At 41.7% G+C, this 21,608-nt stretch overlaps 1 protein-coding gene across 5 annotated transcripts in view; it reads left to right on the top strand.

The window, feature by feature from the left end:
* The window catches only part of PLCL2 (phospholipase C like 2), a 188,679-nt gene that overhangs the window by 154,617 nt on the left and 12,454 nt on the right, over positions 1-21,608 (top strand). For 3 of the 5 annotated variants that reach the window (XM_027583798.2, XM_027583799.2, XM_027583797.2), the window contains one exon: positions 14,234-14,343. The exons of 1 other annotated variant lie outside the window; for it this stretch is intronic. In XM_027583798.2, the coding sequence (XP_027439599.2) occupies positions 14,234-14,343 (110 nt within the window). Of the gene's footprint in view, positions 1-4,065; positions 4,111-14,233; positions 14,344-21,608 lie in introns of those variants that run through there. One more of the 5 variants, XM_027583800.2, reaches the window with a different exon arrangement.

The following is a 21,608-nucleotide window of genomic DNA, read 5'->3' as shown; positions in this document are numbered from 1 at the left end:
AGCAGCAGAAATTAGGATTGGAAATAGAGCTTGCTTTAAATGATGGAAGCCTTTTAATTCAAGGATAAAGTATTTGGGGTTACCTTTCTAGACCAGAGTTTCTCAAAGCTTTATTCAAGGAACACTAGTCATACTCCTTGGCAAGGGATCTCATCATCAAATTTTCATAACAAAACTTACTCCTGTTTGGAGATTATCAGTATACATTGGCATGCTAAGTATCATCCAGTTTAACTCAGCATGTCCTGAACTTACATTCTTATAAATTCCTTGTTTCAAGTTCTGTCAATGTCTTTTTTTTTTTTTAAAGATTTTATTTATTTGAGAGAGAGAGAATGAGAGACAGAGAGCATGAGAGGGAAGAGGGTCAGAGGGAGAAGCAGACCCCCGCTGAGCAGGGAGCCCGATGCGGGACTCGATCCCGGGACTCCAGGATCATGACCTGAGCTGAAGGCAGTCGCTTAACCAACTGAGCCACCCAGGCGCCCTGTCTTGAATACTATAGGAAACTACTGTAGGTGGTGGGAGTGCGAAATAGTTTGGGACAGGCTTGGGGACTCATTGATCAACTCATCTCTGCCCTTTGCCCTCCATGTTCAGATGCTCCTCCCAGCAATGGAATGTAGATGCTTGCAATGTCACAATAGGAAGGAGTTGATTGTGAAGGTCTGTTTCAGGTTTGGTAAGCATGATCACAATAGGATGGCACTGCTATAACAAATACCACAGACTGGACAGTTTATAAACAACAGAAACTTATTTCTCCCAGGGAAGTTCTCCCAGCCTCTAGGAGGCTGGGAAGTTCAAGATTATGGTGCCAGCAGATTTGATATGGTGGCGGGTGATGGTCTACTTCCTGGTTCATAGATAGCACCTTCTTGCTGTGTCCTCATGTGGTGGGAGGGTCTAGGGAACTCTCTGGGAACCCTTTTATAAGGACACTAATCCCATTCGTGAAGGCTCCACTCTCATGACCTAAGCACCTCCCCAAAGCCCTACTTCCTAATACCATCACATTAGGCATTAGATTTACAAAATACAAATTTGGAGGGGGGTGCAAACATTCAGACCTTAGCAGGTGGTCCAATGGAAAAAGCTAGTAAGTTGTTGAAGCAACTATAATGAAGCTTGGGATGGAGTCAGGCTTACAGGTAGAATTGGTGTCATCCATATGGAAGAGTTCCTTGCTTGGATAAGTTCTCTAAGGAAGAAAGGGTTGGGAGGAAATACTGAAAATCCAGGGAGATGATTATGAATCTGTAATTCAGAACTGGTTGTTTTACTTTAACCTCAAGTCATAAAAGCATTCCCAGCACACCTGATAACCATACAGTTGGCTTACTGTGTTTTCTTGCAAGTGGAATATAAACTCCTTTGTGGCAGGAGTTTATTCATCACATATCCCAAACTCCCAACAGGGCCTGGCATTCAGCAAATATATGTTGAGTTGAACTGAACGTTGAATGCCGCATTTATTAGTTCATTCTTTTATTCACCAGGCACTGACGAGGTCCTTACTCCCAGTGTGACAGAAGCTGGGGATTTCGCTCCCTGTCCCCAGGGGGCTCCAGGTGGAGTTTCCAGAGACAGGCCTGTGAAGAGAGCCCCATCGCACAGCATACGTCATGTAGTAGTAAGAGGGCGCTGCTCTGCAGCTCCACAGCACGCCCTGTGATCAACTCTGTTGGGGGTGATGGGGGAACCAGATCTCAGAACAGGAGCTGAGTCCCGCAAATGATTTGTCTGGGGCATGGTGGCGAGAGCAGCGGCCGGAAGACCATTCAGGAAGCTCTTGCAACAATCCAGCCCAGTCTGTGGTTATGGTTATGGTCTATGGTTATGGTTATAGTAGTTGGGGTGGAATGAGGCGAAATGGTTGCATGCTGGATTTTCAGCTATATTCTGGATATGTAGATTGGATGTGGAGTAGGAGGAAAGAAAGAGGGAAGTCCGTATGACTGCAGGATTTGGGGCTGGAAAGGGGACACTGCTATTCACTGAGGTGGGGCGACTGAGGAGGAGAGGCTCAAGAGGAAAGCGCAGGGATTTGGTGTAGACAGGTTAAGTTATGCCTAGTTGAAGTCCACATCTAAAGTTGGTAAGGGGTCCAGACTAAAGGTAATGGGTTTGGAATCCATAAACACAAAGGTGGTCTTTTAAGCCTGGAGACTGACATCATCTGAGAAGTGACTGGATGGAAGAGACAGAGCCCTGGCCCTCCAACATTTAGGTGTCAGGAGAACATGTGGAAGACCAAGCACAGGAGGTTAGGCTATAGCCAGGCAGGCAGGAGGAGAACACCATGATCTTGTAGAAGTTGAGTAAATGAGGTATTTCAAGGAGATACCACTTTGCATGCATCAGATCCAAATGTTTATATCCAAGACCGCAAAGTTACATCACACAGGGGTCATGATAGATTGGTGAAGATAGAGGGGAAACTAATACCTGTCACATTGTTGGGGGTCCACACCTGAGGAGGGCCATATGGCAGTAAATGTCAGATTTACAAGTTATGTACACTTTGAACCAACAATTCCATTCTTTCAGAGTTTGTTCTACAAATACAATCACATACTTGGGGAAGGACAATATGTACAGAAATTTTTTTGCAATACTGAGAACAAGCTAAATGTTACACCCTAAATATTCAATAGGCAGGCCCTCGTTAAATGCATGGCTGATAGATCCACATAATAGAACATTACGCTATCATAAAAAAAGAATAAAATATAAACCTGTATATCTACATTCACTGTACCCACACATGCTATATATTACACGTATACAAGGAAGATCTTACATATATACATAGAGGTTAAATATATATGTATTTATATATAATATATATATAGTTTTCAAGGTCAGTGTGTTATTTGCTAATATTTGTTTTAAAAGATGGGGAAGGAGAATAGGGCCCTGCATGCTTGTGAGGGCGTGAGCCTCTCTGGGAGGATAAACAGCAGTTGCTCGATGGGAAGGGAGCAAGAAGACTGGGGGATGGAGCAAGGAAAGATAACTCTCTGTATACCAGTTTAGACTTTGTAAATTGCTGAGCCATATCACAATAATATCTGTTCAGAATTTAAGAAGAGGTACAAAAGGCAAGGGAAGCACGGACAGGGTAAGGTGACGAGGCCCGGTATGTCATGGTGATAGTGCCGAACTGTGGTAGAGAGGAAGGATCCAATTTAAGAGTGGCAATCCAAACAAAGGTTTCCTAGGTTTAAAAAAAAACTAATATTTGAGTATAATTGGGGTTGAAATGGGGAGGGTCCTGCTAACGGCATCATAGCTCCCATGACCCCACCCCGTGTGCCTCACGTGGCCGCGTGTTGAGGATGGTTGCCTGGCACTTGGATTCCACAAAGGCCTGAAAGTTATACAACTTCCTCCCACCTCAATTTACCCAGATGGAGCAGGCTGGCGGAGGAAGGAAAACCTCCCTCGTGCAGTTCATTCACAAAGTGTACTGCTGTGGATGTGGCATTCTGGGGATCTTGTCACCCATCTGTGTTTCAGGGATATATTTAAGAGACCTGGTTTATCTCTTCCACCTCATGTGCAACGGGATTTAGCAGCTCAGAAATCCATCTTAAAATAATTTGGCTTTTGTTAATGCCAAGATTGGAAAGAAGGCCAAGAAAGAGACAACCAACTGGAACTGTATGAAAAATAATTAGGGGGCGCCTGGGTGGCTCAGTTGGTTAAGCGACTGCCTTTGGCTCAGGTCGTGATCCTGGAGTCCCGGGATCGAGTACCACATCGGGCTCCCTGCTCAGCAGGGAGTCTGCTTCTCCCTCTAACCCTCTTCCCTCTCGTGCTCTCTCTCATTCTCTCTCTCTCTCAAATAAATAGATAGAATCTTTAAAAAAAAATAATTAGGCATTTCCACGTCTCCGTGGGGGTGATGGTGTAAATGCCCACGTGTCAGCAGCACACACAAACTTCAGACCCCTGGAGTTTTGGGGCAGAGCGTACAGTTTACAAAGGCTATATATTTTAACGGGTGCTATAATTAAATTAGTTGGAAAAATAATCGGGTAACCGCATTTTGTTTTCAAGATACTTTGATGTGCCACAAGACACTTGCAGACCGTGCTTATTAAGGTACTTTTAATACTGTTGATAACTCATTCTCTTGAATTAGGTCCCAAATAGACCTTGTGTTATATGGAATTCCACCTTCCAGGAAATAGCTCACTACACCTAATTTGGGAATTTGAAATAAAATATAAATATATATTTCTTTGGTCACTATTTGAAAGATTTTGCACTTTGCTTATGGTTTCTATTTTCAACACATTAAAAAAAATATTTTTGCACTGGATATGTTTGTGAGACAAGAGCTTTTTAGGGCAGGAAAGTAAATTTTCAGTTGAAAATCTAATCTTTAAGTATATAAATTTAAGATCAATATGTCTCTCTTATGAGTACTTTTGAAAATTATATTTGTTTCTAAAAATATTTAGCCTTGTGCTACGTGGTGTATTTTAGATTCATATCACTTAGATCGGTAGAGAAAATCCCAACCAGCATGTTTGAAAGGTCATCTGCTTTATGTTTGGCAAGAAGAAATGGCATTCGTCTCACTTGAGGAGGAAATGATACCTTGTTTCTGACTGAGTCTCCCTTCCCTTCCAAGCAAAAGCCTCTTTTTCATATCTTAGTAGTTATTTATTGTATGTATCATGTATTTTTATTTTTTTATTAACATATAATGTATTATTTGTTTCAGGGGTACAGGTCTGATTCGTCAGTCTTACACAATTCACAGTGCTCACCATAGCACATACCCTCCCCAGTGTCCATCACCCAGCCACCCCATCCCTCCCACCCCCCACCACTCCAGCCACCCTCAGTTTGTCTCCTGAGATTAAGAGTCTCTTATGGTTTGTCTCCCTCTCTGGTTTCATCTTGTTTCATTTTTCCCTCCCTTCCCCTATGATCCTCTGTCTTGTTGCTCAAATTCCTCATTATCAGTGACATCATATGATACTTGTCTTTCTCTGATTGACTTATTTCGCTTAGCATAACACCCTCCAGTTCCATCTACGTCGTTGCAAATGGCAAGATCTCATTCCTTTTTGTGGCTGCATAATATTCCATTGTGTATATATACCACATCTTCTTTATCCATTCATCTGTCGATGGACATCTGGGCTCGTTCCATAGTTTGGCTATTGTAGACATTGCTGCTATAAACATCGGGGTACACTTACCCCTTCGGATCCCTACATTTGTATCTTTGGGGTAAATACCCAGTAGTGCCAGTTGCTGGGTCATAGGGTAGCTCTATTTTCAACTGTTTGAGGAACCTCCATACTGTTTTCCAGAGGGGCTGCACCAGCTTGCATTCCCACCAACAGTGTAGGAGGGTTCCCCTTTCTCCACATCCCTGCCAACATCTGTCCTTTCCTGACTTGTTAATTTTAGCCATTCTGACTGGTGTGAGGTGGAATCTCATTGAGGTTTTGATTTGGATTTCCCTGATGCCGAGTGATGTTGAGCACTTTTTCATGTGTCTGTTGACCATTTAGATGTCTTCTTTGCAGAAATGTCTATTCATGTCTTCTACCCATTTCTTGATCGGATTATTTGTTCTCTGGGTGTGTATCATGTATTTTTAAATTATTTTATTTTTATGGCTGTTTGATTTTCATTTAAGTTTATTTGTGATAGGAAGCAGGAAACTTAATGGAAGCTCCACTACATCCCATTCTTTGCAGTTGTAGTAAAATGCTTAATTACTTTAATTATATCATCCTGGAAAATTGACAGTTATTAATTTTTACAAAACATGATACTTAATCTGTCAGCTTTACATTTTATTTTTGGTCATTAAGCTTTAAGCCCCTCCAAAAAGAAACTCTTTAAAATATTTAGGCTATAAAGTATTTTGAAATAATAATTGGAAACTTATGTGAAACCAGTATCTACCAGTATAAAAAAACTTAGCTGCTTAGATTTTCAAGAGATGACATGGAAAAGAAATGACAAATTTCCAAAATGTAGTTCTTAACATAAAAAAAAAAAATCATATACTTTTGGGGGGCCAGGCCAATTTTTAAAATTTAATATTACAGCTATAAATGGAAAGATTAAATGATTTATGCAGTCCCCACCATGGATGCATGGCCCCGTTCTTTGTTCACATGGCCTGTCTTCCATACCCTTAGACCAGGATGGAACTAAACTCTCAAAGAAATCACCTGAGTATGGATTTTCCATTTGTCCTTTCTCTGCTGCTGCACCACCAGCTAGTCATCTCTTTAATTCTCAAGTTCATTACCACCAAGGATTTCGAGCAGATTTTCTTCTTGGTTAACATTCCTGAAGAAAAATAATTCACATCTTTTCCCTGGAAACAGAAACTTGGGGTCACAGAGTCAGGGCAACCTAATTGTAGGTTCTTTGGCACAGAGTAGCCAGGGCTCAAAGACAGTCCTTTTGGCAAAAGACCGGTCACAGCGGGCCCCACCAGGTCTGTGCATGAGACATGACCATTCACTGCTTTCTGGCTCATTTACCCCAGGCTTTGGTCCATGTTCCTGTGCACTTCATTGGGTTTGCGTAATATATGCCCACAGCCTTCAATCTTTAATGCCTTTATACACACCATGTATTTTGACTTAAATAAAATAGCCTATTGCAATTGTATAGCGTGTCACCCTTTTCAAAGGACAGTTTACCTAGTTAGTATTGGTTTTCAAGTGAAGTTTCCTAAAACTTACAAAGATTTCCATTTCTTTGGCCAGAATTAACTGTTACCTCTTGTCTTACTTGGGTGGCAACATCCTGGTAGAATCAAGGAATCCTGTTTCCTTCCCCTACCTTCATAGTTGCCCCCAATTGTTATAAATGTTAGCCAGGCCACGCTTTCTTTGAGGCTCTTAGAATGACATTTAGTGTAAATCAGACAAGGAAATGGGACATTACTTAGAGGAAAAATACAAGATACTGTGAACAGCTACACATGGCTCTAAAATATACAGATTTATGAATAAATGTGTTCATTTGGTATGTGAAATGAACACATTTGTGTTGGTAGAGTATTTGGAAGGTACTAGAAACCTACAGGGAAATACAACTTGTTCCCGAAGGAAGAAAAAACGATCCCACTTTTTTTTTCCTTGTTATTATCGGCCTGGCTTCTATTTTTGAACTTGAAGATTGTTTTCACAGTGGGAATTCTTGTCACTAAGCAGCGATAGTGATTCATGCAAGAGCCTGCAACCCCTCACTTCTTTCCAGTGCCTGTCTGGGAGCTCTCTCTAAGTCCACCCTTGATGCTCAGGCCACAGAAGCTAAGAGCCATGTTTTGTAAGCACATTAGAACTCTTTTGTCTTAAATCTGCAATTTTGAAACCTCCAAATAATGATTTTGCAGATGGTCACAAAAGAACTTTTCTCAGGATCAACAAAATTCTAATTATTTTCAGAAGCATATATATATATATATATATATATTTTTTTTTTTTTTTTACCTATACTTCATCAATGAGAGGTACTTGTGTTTTAGAGCTAAAAAGCCCTCTCTTTCAGCCCCTAATGCCCCAGGTGAATAAAGAATTTGCACAGAAATCCGTCTTGGTGTGCATCTTCCCACGGTGCTGGCAGGGCTGTGCGTGAGGACAGCCCTCCGTGGTGTCTGCTGAGGGAAGGACAGCCACAGTGCTCTGTTCTTTCTACTTTCTCAGGAGAAGCTGGTTTGGGTGGTTCTGCATCTTCTTACCCTTTTAAGAATCCTAAAGGCTTTACTTCAGCTAAAAGCCCAGTGTGAGGGCTGCTTCTAAACACTGCGCCTATATGAATGAACAGTCCCCTCCCCAGAGCCGAGGGGCTTTCACTCTAAAATACTGGTAATGTAGACGGGCAGATAAAAGCCACACTGCTAATTGGTAAAGGAGGAACCTGCAAATATATCAGGTATTTACTTTGTGTAATCGTCTGTCAGTTTGGTTAATAGTGTAGTTAATAAGAAGGCAGGATGTAGAGCTAAGCTATGTAGGCTAACAAAGAATAGCTAGCAGAAGTGGCTAGGTCCGGTTTCTAAGCAAAGGCATAGGAGGCACAGGCATCCTGAGGCCCCGCCTGCACGCGCGCCGGTGCGGTTGAACTGCGTGCCGGCTGCTGGCGCGCCCTGCGTCCCCGGCTCCGTCTGCTACAATGCCTGCTGGGCAGAGGAGTTAAGTAGATAACCTCTCCTGAATCCGAGTCCAGGGTTCTTCCTGCTTCATTTAGAACATGAAGGCTAGCCGGGATCAAGAGCAGGAAATGTTCAAGGGCTCCCTGTCCACCTGGTTATGTAGCTTTCCTATAGAATTGCTTACAGTTGTACAGTAGGTTCAAGGGTAATCAACGGTACCATAGCACGTATTTATTACCTGCTCATTTTCTATCCAGTCACTTAAGTGAAAACACAGAATGGACTTACTCAGGTTTTCGGAAATTTAAATTTGTCTGATTTTTTAATTTTTCGATTACTTTGTAAGATGAAACAATCCAGGGCGCCTGGGTGGCTCAGTCATTAAGCGTCTGCCTTCTGCTCAGGTCATGATCCCAGGGTCCTGGGACCGAGCCCTGCATCGGGCTCCCTGCTCGGCGGGAAGCCTGCTTCTCCCTCTCCCACTCCCCCTGCTTGTGTTCCCTCTCTTGCTGTGTCTCTCTCTGTCAAATAAATAAATAAAATCTTAAAAAAAAAAAATGAAACAATCCAGTCTTAAATTATCAGTTGGTTGTAATTTAGTCTGTAAAATTTGGCATTATAATACATAGACCTTATACGCCTCCTAAATCTCCCATGCATAGGTTCTATTTCCTAGTACAAAAATCCTACTTGGAGAGTGATCTTACAGAGTTTATTTTGGCCTTGATTTAACAAGCAGCAGTTGTTACATATTCTCACATCATCATTTTAATGCTGTTGCCCTATTTGCTGTACTGATGCCTCTAAAGTCAGCCATTGTATTCCAGAACAAAACTATAAATATTTCTTTAGGAAAGAGTTGTCAGCTGGTAATATAGGCACTAGTTCCCTTCCCTCTCTTTGTTCCCCATACTTCTAGAAATCTAGTTTTTTACAGAACGATCAGTAAAATGGGCTTACAGATTAAAGCAATGGGTTTTAGTAGAGCTCAACATTGCATATGATCAAATGACCTACACATGGTGGGTAATCAATAAATGTTATTCTCTGACCGATTGCCCACCCAGGGCTCTTCCCAGTGCTGGTTAACACCCCGTCTCCACCCCCTCAAACTCTAATCGAAGAAAAGGCGTTTTAAAAACAAAAACAACCTGGCTTCCTTGTGAGGGTTGGGGTGTGGGTGAGAGAGGTGCTAACTTAGTATCAAAAGTTTGGCTCATTAGATTTTCACCAGCTACTTTAAATCTCACTCTGCTCCTTAGACAGAATGGTATAACTTATGGTCGGAGAAGAGGTATCTTAATAAGTGAAAGACTTTGTCACTGGGCTCGTGTTTCTTTGCTGAAAATAATTTGGAAAATAGGGAGAAAGTTACTTAACATCTAACCCAGACAAGTTGTTTATACTCAGTGTTGATAAAAAGAAACAAAAAGACCTCCTGTGACATGTTAGAATAGATTTTCTGATAATTTAATATCCAGGGAATAATGCAAGTTGCATCTAATATAGTTAGATTTCCTTGTTATGTATGGGCTGACCCAGTTCAAATGCATAATCTCATTTGCTGTCCCTCCGTATTCCTTTAGAACTGGGTCAGTGCCTGTGCCTTAGCCCTTACAGTGCTCTACCTCATGGCATAATTATTGGATATGCATAACCACAGCATGAGCTCATATTAAGGGTTGGGACTCTTGATTAGAAATAAGGCATGGTAGTTGGAAAACTGTGGGGCACTGGGCTCAGACAAACCAGTATTCAAATCCTTCTTTCCAATTCCTTGGGAAAGTGCCTTAGCCTCTCTCCGACTTTCCTGTATAATATATGTAAAGCACCTGGCCAGTTGCCTTTTGCTTCCCTCAGTTGTGTGCCCTTAGTCCTTGCCCTGGGCTTTGCACATCACAGGGGAGCAGTGAAAGGTACAGTTGTGTTATATGGGTCAAGGTCAGAATCCTTTGATTTCCTTAAATAAAATCAACATATGCTTTAAATCAGTGGACTAGCAGGTGTTTTCAAAGATCTGTCTATAAAAAACTTTTTTTATATAGACGTCTATATAAAAAACTTTTTAAAGAAACCATTATGTTACTCAGCAAGCCAAATAATGAAATATATAACAGTGGGACTGATAGTCTTGGTTGCTTTTTTAAAGTTTCGGGTTATATATATATATATATTTTTTTGTTGGGTTTTGTATTTTCAACATAATTTTTCCGGTTTTCAACTTCTCACCTTTTTTGCATGCATTTTTTAAAGAATTTCATTAATAATACATTTTGTACTTCCCTATGGACTTTTATTGGACTACTGGTATTTCAAGAGGGGAGAGAGGAGAGGGAGTCGTGTCATCTCACTTTTTAGTAAACGTGTAAAATATGAGCTTTTTAGACACAGCCATGTATTCAGCTACCCTCATTTCTTTAGATGTTTCTCTGTTTCTTCCTTGGCAGTATCATTTTTTTTTTTTTAAATCATTTTAACTGTGTTTCTTCTTCCTTGAGTCCTCAGTCCTTCTCAGGGCAGCCTATCCTTTTACTGCCTCTGGCCCTGGGTTCATCTTTCCTGCAGAAAGCTGCTTAAAATTTAGGGTAGCTGTTTGTCTAGGCTCAGCACTCCCTCAGAGACCGACCGCACAGTTGTTTATCTTTTTGTTTACAGAGAACTTCTCCCCCAGCACTTCTCTTGTGTGTCTTCTCTCTCCTGAATTCCACTCATGAACTCCATCTGCCATACCTCAGTGATGCTTACAAGGCTAGAATACCTCCTGATGAACCAAATAGAAACATTATGAGTGTTCATGACCCATCCTGAACTCCAGATCTTGCCAAAGTCCAGTATTAAATCTTAACAGAAAAGCTAGCACATCAAGGTCTCACCGCTCAGGCTTCAGCTGGCCATGTTCTAAGAAGTGGGTCTGAGTCATCACAGCGCTCTCCAGGGGGGTTCTTCCAGTTGTGGCCAGGGAAAAAGTGTGTGTGTGTGTGTGTGTGTGTGTGTGTGTGTGTGTGTGTGTGCCCATGCATGCAATTAAATGCTCTTGCAAAAAACCTGGGTTTTAGAACAAGATTGCTACCTACTCGTGGTTATTTTTTTTTTGTTTATTTTTAGGGGTATTTTGTTTGTCTTTTTGTTTTGTTTGTTTTTTGCAGTATGCTAAGCCAAGCACATTTCAGTAGAAGTCAGAACTAGATACAGGGGATGCAGCCCGCTGTCTGAGCCAGGTCGCCAGCATTGTGCTGGAGGGGGTTTAGTTAATCAAGTTGGGATGTTCTCAAATACCATCACTGGCGAAAGAGAAGTTGGAGAAAAGGGGAATGGTTAATGTGGTAGTTTTCTAAGTGATGTAATGAATTTTACCGTTTTTTCTTGAAACCAGTTATGTTGTTAAGCCTTTAGCAAGACAGGAATTAGAACCATCGTTCCTGTTCAGTGAGGGGAGAAAAAAAAGAAGAAAAAAGACTAAATTGGCAGCTTTTACTGTATTTATCATATGTGTCAGCTTTTGTTTACTGTTTAGAGACACTAAGAAATAAAGTTGCTGTCAATCACAGTATGAAGAGTTGCTTTGAAATGGTATTGCATAGAAAGGGAGTTAGAAATTGGAATGCCCAACTGAACAGTACGTGTGCACAGAGGAACACAGGAAATGTCTTATAAAGATTATGACTGCTCCACATTATTTGTAGCAGCAAATGCTTTTGAAACAACCCAGTGTCCATCAGCGGGGACTGGTTAAATAAATGCTGGTTCATCTACTCGAGGAGTCCACGTAAGCTGTTGAAAAAAAAAAAAAAAAAGAGTGAGGATGAGCTCCATGCTGACATGGAGTGATCTCCATCCACTATGTACCAAGGTACAGAACACACATCTGAACAGTGTACAGAAAACAAAAATCCAAGTACAGAAATTTCTTGTGCAAGAAAGGGAAGATCATGGATATATGTACACAGTTGCTTATATATTTTTTAAAGATTTTATTTATTTGTCAGAGAGAGAGAGCACAAGCAGGGAGAACAGCAGGCAGAGGGAGAAGCAGGCTCCCCGCGGAGCAGGGAGCCTGATGCGGGACTTGATCCCAGGACCCCGCGATCATGACCTGAGGCGAAGGCGACCCTTAACCAACTAAGCCACCCAGGCATTCCCCACAGTTGCTTAGATTTTTCAAAGAGAAACAATACAGGAGAAAGTTAATTAAAAACTACAAAAAATGTATAGGGGGAAGGAGGGATCAGGGTGCAAGATATGAGGAGGAAGCAAGACCTACCTAAGCACACTTTGAGATGAGGTTTGGCTTTGGAATCATGTAAAGCTTTGACATAATCATAAAAGAGATTACATCCAAAAAAGCGCAAGTCATGGAAAATCTTAATTCCTAATCATATCAATATTGTCTTCTAAGGTCAGTCACAATAATTCTTTTCTCCACTGACCTTAGAAGACAATATTCTTACTGTACATTCTTAATAAGATGCTCTCTGAGGACCCCCCCAAATGCAGATTTTAAATTAGATTCAGCAGTCTTACTATTAATAGCTAGGTTGATGTGGTTAGGAATTAAGATTTTCCACCTAAGAGATACAAAATAAGCATAAAATTTTACATATGTAAAAACCTCGTACACTTAAATTTGAATTAGAAGTATTAGCAGGGCACCTGGGGTGGCACAGTGGACTGTTGGTTTTAGCTCAGGTCATGATCTCAGGGTCCTGGGATCGAGTCCTGTGTTGGGCTCCACACTCAGTGGGGATTCTGCTTAATAGATTCTCTCTCCCTCCCTTTGTTCCTCCCGCCTGCACTTGTGCTCAAGCACGTGCACTCTCCCTCTCCCTCAAATAAATAAATAAATCTTTAAAAAAAAATAGAAGTATTAGCAAGATCTTATTCTCTTTAAAAAAAAAGTGTCTGATATCTGTCCAATGAAAAGGCCTAAAAAACAATGAAAACTCAGTAAAAATGGGCACTGCTAACACCCAGATTGTGGTCTTTAAATTATCATTCTCCACAAAAAAACCCAGAGGTCCTTGGAGAAATGCCTGGCTACAGGGCCGAGGTGGAAAATGTACTTGGTAAGTCTAGAACACCTTGTTCCAAAAGGCTGATTAGTCATCTCAAAGGGACATAGGAACCAATCTGAAGGGTTCCCATTGGCCAGAGGTGGGATCATTGACTACAGTTTAATATCTAAAATTCCATGAGTTGTCATGATATTAAAACAGCAAAAGAGGGGCACCTGAGTAGCTCAGTCATTAAGTGTCTGCTTTCGGCTCAGGTCATGGTCCCAGGGTCGTGGGATCGAGCCCCGCATCGGGCTCCCTGCTTGGCAGGAAGCCTTCTTCTCCCTCTCCCACTCCTCCTGCTTGTGTTCCCTCTCTTGCTGTGTCTCTCTCTGTCAAATAAATAAATAAAATCTTTAAAAAATAAATAAATGATGTATGGTGATTAGCATAATTAAAAAAGTAAATAAAAATAAAACAACAAAAGAACCATCATACTGCTCCTGCATTATTGCATTGTTGTTGCATAGGGCGCTTCTTTGAGACTATTTTGAATGGCAATAGGGAATATACATTTGATTATGTAAATTATGTTCAAGAGTCATAATGGAAATGCAGAGTTAGAGTTCGGGGTCTCTGTCCCAGTCCGCTCCCCTTCGCCATAGGCTTGGTGTCTGACCTCAGACTGACTCTCTGTGTGACAAGAAGTATAGCAGCGCTGAAATCTGCCTTCTGAGGTTCCAAAGACCTGGGTTCTAATCCCAGCTCTTCCTTTTGCTTCCTCCACAGCCGTGCATCTCTCATGCTTGCCAAGCCTCAGATTCCTCCTCTCTAGAATAAGAATGGGAATGATTATATGTGCCCTGTTTGCCCTTCAAAGACCATGAGGAATGATGGCTGACCTCTAAGATGCCTTCCACCTTGCTGGGACCATGAATTGTCAGGGTTCCCCCTCAGTTATTATATTCTTAAAGGGGCACATTTCTGAATTCCCATGGAGACTGGAATTCTTTGAGTTATACCTAGAAACAGAAGTGTTGCCAGGTCATTAGCCCAGGTTGGACGTGGAAGTAAAATGCTTTGTTTCTTGCAGCCATGGAATTCCATGAGCACTTACACAGCATCGGCACCAAGGAAGGTTTGAAGGAACGAAAGCTACAAAAAGCAGTGGAGAGCTTTACCTGGAATATCACCATCTTAAAGGTACGTGGCCAAGCTGATTCTGATGCCGGTGATGCTGCATCAGCCTCTCACAGCACGTTTCTCACCCCATGTAGTAGAACAGGTCTTGCCTTGTGCGTTGTCAGGACAGCGCGGTCACAGCCGTCCCAGGAGAACTCGGCCCTCAGGCCGGCCCGCAGGCACGGTCGCTGGGCCGCGTGGCTTGGAGAGAGCACAGGGGACTCCCGTGGTTGGCACATTGTGGATTCTGACAGAAGGGAGAGGACCTTGGCTTCTCTCCTTGAGGCATTGTCGAGTTTATAAATGCCAGTTGCTGTCTGTGAAATAGGCAGTGTGATTATAGAGGGATGATTAGGAATTTAGATTCTAATTACTCAAATGTCATTTAACACTTTCAAGTATAATCACAGCCTTAGTATTAATATGATCCCAGGACAAAAATAGGAAAGAATTGTGTGGGACATAATTAAAACCAATATGTAAAGGAATTGCCATTGAAAAGAAATTTTCCTTCAAGGAAGAAGCCATCTGTTTGTCTTCCTCCCTCTCTCCCTCCCTCTTCCTTCCTTTCTTTCTTCCTTCCTTCCTCAGCATGGCCATTTTTTAAATGTTTATTATTTTTTATTATAAAAGTAATACATTCTTATTGAAACTGTCAAAATAGAAATAAGCAAAGATGAACATGGTCCCACCGTTCAGAGGCAATTACCACCGGCCTTTGGCCATACATTCTCCCTGCCTTTTTCTCTGTGCTGTGTATCATGTGACATGATTTTTAAAATAATGCTATGTATGTACTTTGAAACCTTTGTTAAGTTTTGTCTCAGTGGTCTTTACTTTTCTTCTTCTCCATGTTTTTGGGAACTTGAATAATCATAACACAGAAACATTATTTCACTCTGGATCTTGGACAGCTAAATCTTAAAATTACTCTCTGGTATTCACCCTCCAAACTTTCTGCTCCCTTGAAGTCAAAACTGTAAAGACGTTATCACAGCTTCCTCTTTTAATTTCCTTGTTCCTCCTCAAGTTAAAAGATCCATCCCTGCAGCAGACAACAGGTTTCTGATTTGATTTAATAAAAAGTCACCCTTCCAAAGCGAGCCGACTTGCATTTTCTCACGTTAAACCTCTACTCGTTTTTATAATTAAAATAATTTTCTTGACTTCTTAAAACACTTCCCTTCCTTCACATGTGCTTTCTTTTGTAATCTTTCAATCTTCTGCTTAGAAGTTAACTTTGATAGTTTACAATTCAGTAAACAGCAGATAGAAGAATTTACAAGGAAAAGGAATTTGGCTTTATAACTTGCTGACTCACTCCCACCCCGATGTGGGGGTACACAACAAATTTCCTACAAATCTCAGGGCAAAAGTAGCACAGTAGTTTAAGCCCTGTGATAGAACAAATGCTCATTTTGCTTTTATTTTATTATAGGCAAAACCACACTTACAGACCAAACTTTTACTTGTCAACTATCCTTGCTACTCCTTTGTGGTCTAGGAACCAGAAGCCTGGGCATCACCTGGGAGCTTGTTCAAAATGCAGACTCCCAAGCCCCACCCCAGATCTACTGAATCAGAATCTGCATTTTTACAAGCTCCCAGGGAATTCTCATGCACATTAAAGTCTGAGACACACTTGGCTAAGAGCCACCGAAAATGGGAGCCTGGAGCACACATTAATGAAAAACAGCTGACATAAAGTAATATACCAGATTTTAGAAATAAGTAATTGAACCAAATAGCTATCCTGAGAAAACTATTTTCTTTTGAATTATGTCCAGGAGAGAGAATTAACACCTCAGACTTATATTCATATGGAAACTGATGTATAGGACAGGGTAAAGGATCTTTTTACAATTTCTAGCATATTTGCTCTACATGGTGTTTGAGTATGGTAGAAGCTGAGCAAGGAATGGGAAAGAACCGGAAAGATCTGTGTGTCACTTCCATATAATGGAAGGGCTTTTTCCACTCCTGGGTGTTTCACAAATTTTGACCTTGTTTAGGAGAATCAGTGATCCCTTGGACATGAATTTGGGTCTGAGTTGAGCTACTAGTCTTTTCCTGGCAGGAGGGAATCGGATCATTTGGATTCCTCTGACTACTTGTTCTTTGTGGTTAGCTTGGAGAGCGCATGGTGGGGCCATAGGCAGCCACGCCCTCATGGTAGACACAGAGGCTAGGGCAAAGTTTCAGATGACACTGGGTATGGAGAGAAAAGCGGAAGGAGGACAGGGAGACATGTCCAAGGAGCCCTGGAAATGTGAGGCCAGACAGGAATTTCCTGCGGTGCATAGAAATGCAGTTTCCTGAGCCCCACCTTAGAATCTGGATCAGAATCTCTAGGGGTAGAATGTAGGAATCTGCTTGTTTAACAAGTTCCTTGGGGGATTCTGAGGTACCCTAAAAAATGGAGTACCTCTGCCGTAGAATGAAATCAAAAGTATCTTCCTCCACTCATTTGAACAGTAAAGGAGGCAGGGTGACCAGTCATCCCGGAACATAGGGCTTCCCATGTGAAAATCAGGACAGTCCTGGGCAAACCGGGAGATGATTGGTCACCTGGCGTAGAGGCCTCCTGCCATAAATTCCTTTCATCTACGGACATGCTTCCCAGTTTTTATGAATTTTTGCTTGCTTTGTTTAGTTTTGCAATTTTAAGAATTGCTTTAAAATACAGAAATGAACAAAGAAGAAATGTCAGCCATGAATACCACATCCAGAATTATCTACTATTGACACGTTGGCATATTTACTTCCAGACATTTTTTTATTTTGAATAAAAATCATTCATTTGTTTTTGTAAATGCATCTTCATTATAAGGAGACTTTTTTAATGTAGAAAAGATTTAAAAGTTTTAAAATGACTTCAAACCCTCTGAGAAATAACTATTATTAAATGTAGGTGACCTTATTTTAGGAACCATTTTAGATGTATATGGATGGATGGATGGATGGTTGGGTAGATGGACGGATGGATGGATGGATGGAGATAAATTTTATTGATTCTGAATCATACTTCTTTTTTCTGTTTTTGACATCTTTGAAATTGGCATGTGTCTTATAGTCCATGGCATCTGTGCACTATACCGTAGTTCAGTTGGCAGTGATTTTCTTTCTTAATGGTACCTCTGACAAGAACTAGTGTCTCAGATATTATGAAATAAGGTATGCTAGTAGACAGAATCCTACTAGAATTGCTCTTAATTTTTTAAAAAAGTACTAAGTTGGGGCGCCCGGGTGGCTTAGTAGGTTAAGCGTCTGCCTTCAGCTCAGGTCATGATCCCAGGATCCTGGGATCGAGCCCCGCATTGGGCTCCCTGCTCAGCGGGAAGCCTGCTTCTCCCTCTCCCCCTCCCCCTGCTTGTGTTCCCTCTCTCGCTGTGTCTCTCTCTGTCAAATAAATAAATAAATAAAATCTTTATTTAAAAAAATGTACTAAGTTTTCCTTAATTTAACAGAAGAAAAGTAAACCATAAAGAAGCTGAAAGATTCTCTTTACAGGAAATAAAGATCTCTCACTGTAAAGATTGTTGAGCAATTCATTTAGCTTCTTTCATTTAGCATAATGCTTTGGATATTCATCCAGGTTGAGGTGTGTTTCAGCAATCCATTCCTTTTTATTGATGAACAGTATTCTGTTTGCTGGCTGTGTGACTCTTTGTTCATACACTCACTATTTGCTGGGTGTTTGGGTTGTTTCCAGTTTCTAGCTATTGTGAATAAAGCTGTAGTGAGCAAGTCTCTGTGTACACATGCAGGTCTTTGTGTAGACATGTGCTTATTTTCTTGGATAAATACGTATGCGTGCAGTTGCTGGGTCATATGGTTAAGTGTATGTCAGACTTTATAAGAAATTGCCAAACCACTTTCCAAACTGGAAAGTGTAGTATTCCCCCCAGCAGTGTTAGGAAAGTTCTGATTATTCCACATCCATGACAACATTTGCTATTGTCAGTTTAGCCAGTCTAGGAAAGGTATAGAGGTAGAACATCTTTTTGTTCGGATTTTTTTTTTTTTTTTTTAGCATTTTAAACGAATTATGATGGGCCTTAGTCTGGTTTTCTTCATGTTTTTTCTGCTTAGGGTTTGTTGAGATTCTTTTACATGTGGATTTATAGTTTCCATCAAATTTGGAAAAATTTTAGCCAGTTTTTCTTTAAATCTTTTTTCCTGTCTTACTGTTTCTCTCCTTCTTCTATAACTCCATTTATACATATATATACTGCCTGATATCTTCCCAGAAGTGACAGATCCACTATTCATTTCTTTTTAGGTCTTTCTTTCTTTCTTTTTTAATAGTTTCTGTTAGTTCTGCATCTTCAAGCAATATTGCTGTATCTCCTGAAGTGCCTACTCTGCCATTAATCCTGCCCAGCTTCCCATTTCTCTTGTCTTCGTGCTCACCATATCCTTTATCTTCTTGAACATAGATATTTACAGTGTTTAAGAGGCCCATCACTCTGCCCCACACATCCTAGCCACCTTGCCTCCCTGAACTCCGAACTCTGTCTCCTCGGCTCAGTGGGGCCGCTGGGCTCTGCTTGGGCTCTGCCTTCTCACACCGCAGCCAGACCCCCGTTTGCATCTCTTCCGTCAGGGCTCGCTGTGTGGTTGCACTGTCTGAGCATCATTGTTTAATATACCATGTCCAGTCTTCTCCTTGTGTGTCAGCCCTGTTCCTCACTTGTCTTGTTTCACTTTTTCATGCCACCCTCTGTTCCATCATCTGTTCTGCTCCATCAAACAGAAGTAAAAGAGGACACTCAGTTTGTATCTTTCCAATTTGACTGGCTCCTAGAATTCTCAGGATTTTTATGAATTGCCACTGTGAATTCTGTGAGTTTTAGAAGTTTATTAAATTGTGTCATACCCTTTTGTTTGTTTGCTGCTTGTGTGTGTGTGTGTGTGTGTGTGTGTGTGTGTGTGTGTGCTTGCTAGTTTTACTTTTTGCTCATTTCATTGGGAATGTGGGAAGGAAATTCTGTTAATACATCTTCCACCCACCAGCTTAATCAAGATGTTCCTCTTCATTTTCCATTTGCTAAAATATTCACTAAACTGGTGATCATTTTCATTGTTTCTATTTCTTCCAAAATGGTAGAATCTCATGGTAGAAGAGCCCTGTTTTAATCAGTCCCTTTTGGTCATAAGAAGCTGAACCCCTGTAGGGTAGCTTGCAGAGGAGAGACGAGCGATGCTGTCTCATGGAAGGGATCACGAGAGGACAGGGAGCCCTGAAACCAGAAGCTGTGGTCCGGCCTCACGGGAGTGAAGAGCAGTCAGGAAGCCCAGCAGCGTCTGGGGGCCCATGGTCATCTCTCTGTCCTCCTTCTGCTAACAGCTCCTCCTGCTCACTCGTAGTTTCTGCCACTCTGTGACTTGGTCTTGTCTTGCTTTGGCCCTGACTATACCTTAGAAGTTTCTATTCCAAGTCCTCAATCTACTTGTATTTCCTAGTTCAAGTTCCAAAGAGAGGAAATCTGATCGGCCCAGCCTATCCTTTCATTTCACATCCAGACCAGCAATCCTAAAGTTATAAAACCTCCTCTTGTATTAAGTTCTCCTTGGATCAGGTTCTCTACCTGCTTCAATCCACTGTGCCCAGAAAGGCCCTGTCACAAAACACAAAATACAGCCATCTTGACTGGCTATCTCATTTCTTTGTTGCTGTGTAACAAACCATGCCAAAACTAGTGATTCTGTGGGCTAGCTGAGCTCAGGTGGGTGGTTTTTCTGCTCCCTCTGGAGTTGACCAGGATCACCTGTGAGGCTTGGTTCAGCTGGGGGGTCAGCTGGGCCTGGAATATCCAAGAAGGCTCTACTCCCATGGCTGGCCTCTCACCAGGGATGGCTGGAATGTCCCGGTCTCTCTCTTCTCTCTCTCTCTCTCCTCTCCACGTGGTCCGTCATCATTCAGTAGTCCAGCCCCAGCTTCCTTGTATGGCTGTGAGATTCCAAGCTGCCCGGCTTCGTCAGACCACTTTCTCCATGTTTAACTGACCAAAGCCAATCAAGGCCGCCCTCTGAGTCAAGGGAGGGGAACTGGACTCCACCTGTTAGTGGGTGGGGCAGCACGCCTGGGCAGGGATGGAAGCAGTTATGGGCAGCTGTCCTTGCAGGTAGCGTCCTGCAGTGGCAGAACCTGTGAATGAAGCATTTTGCCTTGGAGGGGTGGAGGCTTGGCCACACAACACCGTGGGGTCATCACATCCACCTTCCTGCTGCTTCCACTAGATTGCCAGCCTCCCACCATCATGCAGTTTTTGTTATGTTCTGCTGTACAGTAGATAGAATTGATCTCTCTGTAACTTCACTTCTTCCCACTGGTTACAGTAATACCCTCAAAGCAGCCCAGAATTATTCTATTCCCTCTTCCTCAACATCCCTTTATATCTTTGAGAACTATCATTATCTTCTCTTCGACCTCCCCAGTCCAGGTCAGACATGCTCAGCTATGCAGATTCCAGGGTGCGATGGCATCTGGTCCCCTCCCCGGTGGGTCCCTTGGTCTTCTGATGGCTCTAGTTTGTCAGTGTCCTTCATAAGATGGGGTGGCCAGAATTATGCTCATACTTTGGATGCACAGTGCACTAACCACCCCAGGGTAGGACTCATCAGTATGAGTTTGTTCATAGTCTGAAAATTATTTTATTGTTAATACAGGCCAAAATTATGCTGGATTTTCTAGCACCTGTGTCATATCCTAAACTCAAATGAAGCTTATTACAATCCAAGATGTTTTCCACACGAATTGCTGCCAAGCCAGCTCTCCCTGCTCTCTGCTGCCCCACCCTCAGGAGCAAGACTAAAAACTAAACCCTGAAAGCAATTAGAGATTTGTTCTCTTTAGGAACATAAGACTTCTGCCAAAAATTAATAATTAAACCAGACAGTCTTCGCACCTGGTAAGACATTAGTCTTGATTGTGTTTTTACCTGAGGTGCAGTACTTACCTTGAAGACCTGAAGACTAACATTTGTTTCTTTTCCGAAAATTACTGTGATGGTCTTTGTGCAACTCTTTTTCTTTATTGATGGTAATATCCTTTAGTTATGTTACATATCATAGGAGATGTATTATGTTGCCTGTTTTCCTGAAAAATCTATAATTGGCTGAAAGCCATTCCTCTATTTAGCCTGTGAAGACTCCAGCACAGCTCAGAAAACCAGACTCCAGTAGTGTTTGTCATTAGGCGGGCTGTTTAAAACATTTAAAACACAATAAAACCTCAGACATTGGATTCCACTAATGTGGAATTTGTGATCTCTCAGCTAATG

The sequence above is a fragment of the Zalophus californianus genome, chromosome 1 (assembly GCF_009762305.2).
Source record: "Zalophus californianus isolate mZalCal1 chromosome 1, mZalCal1.pri.v2, whole genome shotgun sequence".
Lineage (NCBI taxonomy): Eukaryota > Metazoa > Chordata > Mammalia > Carnivora > Otariidae > Zalophus > Zalophus californianus.
The sequence above is the reverse complement of the archived record's forward strand: the minus strand, read 5'-3'. Positions and strand labels throughout refer to the sequence as shown.